The sequence below is a fragment of the Cephus cinctus genome, unplaced genomic scaffold (assembly GCF_000341935.2).
Source record: "Cephus cinctus unplaced genomic scaffold, Ccin1 Ccin1_scaffold0143, whole genome shotgun sequence".
Classification (NCBI taxonomy): Eukaryota; Metazoa; Arthropoda; class Insecta; order Hymenoptera; family Cephidae; genus Cephus; species Cephus cinctus.
Window position 1 is genome coordinate 655,717 of NW_014332873.1, and position 6,438 is coordinate 662,154.

The following is a 6,438-nucleotide window of genomic DNA, read 5'->3' on the forward strand; positions in this document are numbered from 1 at the left end:
TTGTCCCACGTGCTGGATTTTCATGAAATAATAAATAAAGGAATGTCTATTAACAGCGATATGTTTCTATCTTTTAGACGCAATTCCGTTGTTTGCTGTTTTCTCCTGGTGAAAATGTCAGAAAGCGTCAGAACCTTTTTGCATATCAATCTGACGTGAAAAGCTGTTGTACGATTACTAGATTGACAAGGTTTAAATGTGATCCAGCTGATAAGGTACAGATGATCCTGACAACGTCCTAAAACGATGAGAAAACGATTTCGAATCGGCTTTGCTTACGTTTGCCTGCTGTCGATTCTTCTTAACGTGATTCCATATGTTCTTGCTGGGAAAAGTCAGGAGTACTCGTACAGGTACGTTAAAATTGTGAGGTCGGTTCGGTTACTCGTTAGATTTATCATTGATGTAATTCGGTTTAAACAGTGGGAATATTCTAAAGGATGAATTGGCTGCCGCTCGAAAAAAGGATCAAGATAAGAATGCCGATTACGATATGGACCATCGAGATGAAACTGAGAGAGTGGTTTTAAATCGTAAAAAAAGATCCAACGACGAGATCAATCCTTCGAGGGGCGAGAGAGACGCGACCGATAATGATCCTGCGGCTTCCGGTTCAGAAAAACAAGAAGAGAACTCTGACGTGAAGCTGATTAGCGATACCAGCGGAAGAAGAAAATCTGTTAACGTTAAGGAAAAGCGTAACGTCGCGCGATCATCGAAAAAACGATCTCCTAATCGAAAGATATCGTCTGCTAGCCAAAAAGGATCTTTGGATTCACGAGTTCAGTTGTCCAACCTGAACGATAAGGTCAATCAGGATAACGGGGAGTATGGTCCTGTTGATGATTCTCGTGTGGAATCTGATGACGGTAGTTATGACGACGATGGACCATCCGCAGTTGATGACGAGACTGTTGGACAATCTGATAAAGGGGATGCTCCAGGTAACGATGCTAGATCGTCAGATGAAAGTTTGGAGAAGATTGACAGTGATCGTGTATCCTTGGATGGTGATCCTGAAGCGAAGATTGTTAAGAGGGATGTTGACAGGGAGGAGGAATACGAGGAAATTGATGATCGGGATGCTGTAAGGAATTCCGTTGGTCTTACTAGTGAGCTTGAACAAGATCCGGGATCGGGCAATGAGGAAGCCTTAAGGAATTCTGATAAGGCGAGGACTGCCAAATTGGTGAATAGGGAGAGAGACAGTGAGAACGTGGAGGAGCAGGAGGGTGAAATTTTGAAAAGAGGTACCGGAGGAGTTTTGGAAAATTCGAAGGATGAAAATCAAGAGAAAAAAGATAGTTTGAAGAGTGACCCTGATCAGGGTGAATCGAGGGAGCCTAGTGAGGATTTAAAGAGAAGTATGAAATTCGATAGCGGAAAGAATAATGAAAATTTGAATGACGAGCCTGCTGCGAGTGGCGATAGTAATTTGGAAATTTCGAAAAATTCTGGAAATCAAAATTTGGACAGTACGAAGGATAGCGAGGATTCGAAAAGAGAGAGAAAAGAAGTTAACGAAAAGGGAGTGTCCAAGGAATCCGAAGAACAACCCGGAAATACCTCGAAGGACAAGGAATCAGAATCAAATTTGGAAAACGAGAACGCTTTTGAAAATGTAAGATCAGACGAAGGAAACGTGGATATGGATACTAAGGATGGGGAATCCGAGGCTGATTATGAAAAAAGGGTGGAAAGACAGATTCAGAGAAAAATCGATTCGATAAAGGAAGAGATAAAACGCGAAGTCGAGGAGAAGCAGAAAGTTCGAGAAATTGAGGAAAACAATGAAAAGTACGACGAGCTGCAGAGCCAAGAGGACGAGGATGAGAATTCCCAAAGTTTGGACACTGCACTGGAAGAGCAACAGCAGCAGGCCTCAAAGAGATCTGCAAGACAAGTAGCCTCCAAGAGACCTCTTGAAAGATCAAGAAGACGCATTTCCAAAAGAGCAGCAAGATCAGAAAATCCCAACGTGGAGCAACAGCTTCGAGAAATCGAAAAAGTGGATAAACTCGACCCCAGCGTCTACGAGAAGGCTCACCTGCTGCACGAAAGTATTCGAAAAAGATCGACGCCATTGAAAAGTGACGTTTCGGATTCTCGAGACGAGAATAAATTTTTTGTAAAAAAACGTGAGGTGCCAAGACGCGTGACGTTGGTCGAGAGTGAACCGCTGAAAAATCGAAGAAAGCGTAAAAGCAAGAGACCCATCATGATCCCGGAACAGGCCCAAGTCAGCATCCAGGATGATCTTCCATCGGACCTCATGCTGGACCCAAATCTCAAGCTGAATCCATCGGGTATGGATTCATCCCGGATCAAAAGGAATGCCCCAGGATACGAGAGAAGCAGAAGATCCGGTGCTGCAGCTTCCAGACGTCGCGGATCCTCCTTGAGGTACAGACCTCAGCTGGACGACGAGAATGACGACGGGAACGAGTTCGATGACAACGGCTTCGAGGACAGCACCTCCAATCTTCACAGCAGAGTCTACCCTGATTCCTACTCGAGTCTGGTCCAGCCTCAGGAAGCTGATAGCCCAGCAGAGTACCCCGGAAGTTACTTGTTCGCTAATCGCGAAGCTGGTAACGCGATGCGACGTAAACGCGGCGGATTCGATTCAAAAAGAAGGAAGCGCGCCCTGCTGGAACCCGCCAATGAGAACAAGATGGAGTCGGTGGCGTCGCTAGTAGGCAGCTCCCAGGAGCTGAGTCCAAAACTCGCGAACGAGTACAAGGAAGCCTTCGGTGGACTTCAGGCCGACCCTGGAGGAGCTCTTGCCAGGTTCAAAAGGATCAAACGCGTCCTTCGCGTATCCTGAGTGACAACCGGACCAGGATCATTCTCGCCGGAACATTTAGTGCGAGAGGATCGATCTAGGATTGGGAATGTTCAATGAATTCTCACAGGGGATAGACGCGTGCGTTCGCGCACGCGCGGCTTAGAAAATCTTCGAAGATTGAAGATATTTAATGCAGCCTAGTTCCTTATAAATTCTCACAAAAGACGGATTTTCGAAATTCCTAGAACTAGTTTATTACTAAACCCTACCTTCGCTCTACCGACGAAACATACGAAACGTCTCTGTGATTCTCGTAAATTTTCAAGTCACGTGGTCACGCACCAACACGTGTCTGAGTCTATACGCATGGACACGTGGTCGCACATAGCCGAGCACAGCAACAATGGTAAAAACGCACGTGCACGAGTCCATGCACATGTCGTCCATCGTTATCAAAGAATTTTCACTCTTGGAAGACAATTCCAGAATCTTGAGGGATTAACCCATCACAAAATCACATGTCAATACGAATCGCTAATAAATAATTTGACTGATTGATCGAAGAAGATGAGGTAATTTCGCTCATCCGCCGGAGATACTTTTAAAACTTTTTTCTCTTCTTTACGTAAACAAAAAACAGAAACGGAAGGCATGTGCTTGCACGCTGGCTACGAGCTACTTCACGATTTGTCCTTTTATTTTCTTTTCAAATATTCTAAACTCTTTACCTCAGCTTCTCTCTCGAGGCGAAAGCTTAAGTAACCATGCTCCATTTATTACAAATATACAGCGAGGACGCAGCGCGCAGGCGATCCTGGCGACGATTCCTCAAAAACACGTATCCAGGGACACTCTGGATGCACCAGTGATAATGGAAATATATGATAAACATGGATAAAACACGTAAACAGTTAATCTTGTGCGTTTTACATTATCGAAAAAGTATTTCACTCACGCACTCGCTCACGCACTCGCAGTCTCTCACTTACAGCTGGATACAGCTGGTTACGCTAAGTTTCTTTTTTTTCCTCACGCACATACAGGACAGTTGGAAATTGCGACGCGACAAGACCGCGTCGACGGGGAGTCAAGCTGTGATCCAAGTTACAGAATTCCTAGGTGAGACAATATATTACAAATCGTGACGTCACATAACTCTACGGTTGGATTCGAGTCAGCCTTAATGTTAGGGTATCGAAAGAGGTTCTCCCTTTTTTTTTATTTAAAAAATCGATGTTTGAGAAATGGTGTTCACAATAATATGGTACAACAACGTAACGCATACAGAAAGTCATTCATTATTTATAATAAAATGGTCGTCAGTTTTCTTTTAATATACCACAAGTAACATTGGCTATATACAAATATTACAATTTCGCGATATTCGTATCGCGATTTCATTTTCATTCAACAGCGATTCGCGACGCCCAGAGCTTTTTTTTTTATTCTCTCCTATCTTATCAAGCCCGTCAGCTTTGCTTTTTTATCATATATACCTTTCTCGCCTTTCGTCTTTTTTTTTTTACACAGTCTTCCCCTCACCTTTGAACAGACAATTTTGAATTTGCTATTACCCCCCGACGCAATTGGCTGCCATTCTTCGTCGACGGCATTTTCTCACAGTCTTCACATAAATTGCGAACCGTCGCTAAACTCTGTCGAATGGCTATTCGATTTTTTTAAGTTCTAAACTTATATATACATACACTTGTATATGTATGTTAATATAAAAAAAAAAGAAAAACAGAAAATACAAACAAAGAAGAAGAAACATCAATGACGATATTAACTTGGCAATAAGATGCTGTACTATAATGCAAAAGTATCGAGCCTTCAGTTTGGGTCGGTCTTTTTGAAATGGAAATTAATTGCAAGGGGGTCGTTCTCCAGCTAAACAAATCTTGAGCCTCGATTTGGGTAGAGATCGGAGGTACTCATTATTTTGAATAAAACGTAAGAAAAGGAAAGAAGAAGAAACAAAATTATGTCAAAGAGCAAAATCCAGCATCCTCAGCGAGATACGCATTACAGGCGTCTAATGGACCACACAAAAATTGCCATTAACGTCGCATCGCTAACGATAAGATTTGTAACTATTCCCATAGAAAAAGAAGCATACTTTATAAACGACTGTCTTTTTTCCTTTTTCCTCTTATTGCGGATTCTAATGAAAAACGTCCGTTCGTCCCCTTTCGCTAGTTTCTTCTCCTCCACCAACTTATTCGTTACTTTCGCTAGATTTTTGTATCCGAATGCTTTCTTGGCGTTTTCAATTACATAATATGCATTAATCAATGTCGCAACTCTTGACCGGTCACAAACTACAGCAAATTGACTGGTTTTGTTAAATTACAATTTTCGGAAATCGAGAATGGCGCTTGTCTTACACAGTTTTAAAAATTTTCAAATTTCCAAACTTTTCTCACCGTTCTTTAATCTTTCGCTCGAAGAACGGTGCAAAAGTCGCGGAGACCCTCGTCGCCCTCGTATCCCGTTAATTCAGCTGGCCACTGTACACGCGACTCCTTCATCTAGTACTAGGTGTATATTACTCGAGCGTCTCGTTTCGAACGAGAATCCATGGCGAACGCATATTATATACAAATAAATAACAATTATCCATAGAGATTCGAATGACTCGTCACCGAAGACGTTAAATTACAAGTAACAAGTAAAAGACGAGGGTCTTCGCGTCGCCGATGACAAAGTCATGACGCTTCCGTACAATACAATTGAGAGAATGAAAATCCCCGAAATATAACGTCGCTTCGATGAGCTTGCTACTTTCGTATGGAAATCGCAAGAGAGCGACAGGGCTCTTGAAACTTCTGTCGCTCCTATGGAAACTCGACTTGAACTCGTTACGAGGTACGCCCGGAAGTACATCCACGGTGGGTTTTACAAAGAATCCACTAACACTTAGCGAGTAAAAAAGTGGCAGATGTACGCGAAGTATAATAATTAATAAAGGTGTCAATTGATGGCACTTTGCAAGTTTTAGGAAGAGTTAAATTACTGTTATTTTTTTGTCCTTTCTTTCTCCTTTCACACACTCGACTCTTCAAATGCGTCGAGGATGTCGCGACTCGTAAGGCAAAAGATTTAAAAATGCGTGGTGCGATTAGTCGCCGCCATTGTTAAATCGAATCACCGCGAATTACTTAATAGATCTCTCGCGATCGTACCTCTGGCGTAAAAGGTCTTTTTGTATTTTTTTATCGGCTAAAATTTCTTTTGCGTCTCCTACCTACTTATAGCCTAACGATAGAGTAGAAGTAGACAGCGCTGTGATTACAACGTATACGGATGGGTGTGAACGTCGCTCTGCTCGCACTTGACATAAACAGTTTTATCGATTAGCCTTAATTCCAGATTTGACTAAGTAGTCGATACGTACACAGAGTACAGCGTATTACTTTCAAAAAACAATTGACAACCGCGGAGGGTACACGCGCGAATCTATTTCTTATTGGTTACTCGCTATGTCTCTCCCTATAGCTCGTGCGTTTCTCTCTCTCTCTCTCTCTCTCTCTCTCTACTCTTCGTGAATTTCCATTTCTCTTCTTCTCTTGTCTTGTCTTATTCGAAGGCCGCGCTTACGGTGAGAGACGTATACATACAAACCGCTACTCTTCGTGAATTTCCATTTC

General features: G+C 42.6%; 1 protein-coding gene across 1 annotated transcript; it reads left to right on the forward strand.

The window, feature by feature from the left end:
* Positions 1 to 40: 40 nt before the first annotated feature.
* On the forward strand, positions 41 to 3,351 carry LOC107263217 (uncharacterized protein DDB_G0290685). The gene is made up of 2 exons (XM_015730153.2): positions 41 to 353; positions 424 to 3,351. The coding sequence occupies exons 1-2, from the start codon at positions 247 to 249 to the stop codon at positions 2,825 to 2,827; spliced, it is 2,511 nt and encodes an 836-aa protein (XP_015585639.1). The 5' UTR covers positions 41 to 246; the 3' UTR covers positions 2,828 to 3,351.
* The last annotated feature ends 3,087 nt before the right edge of the window (positions 3,352 to 6,438 follow it).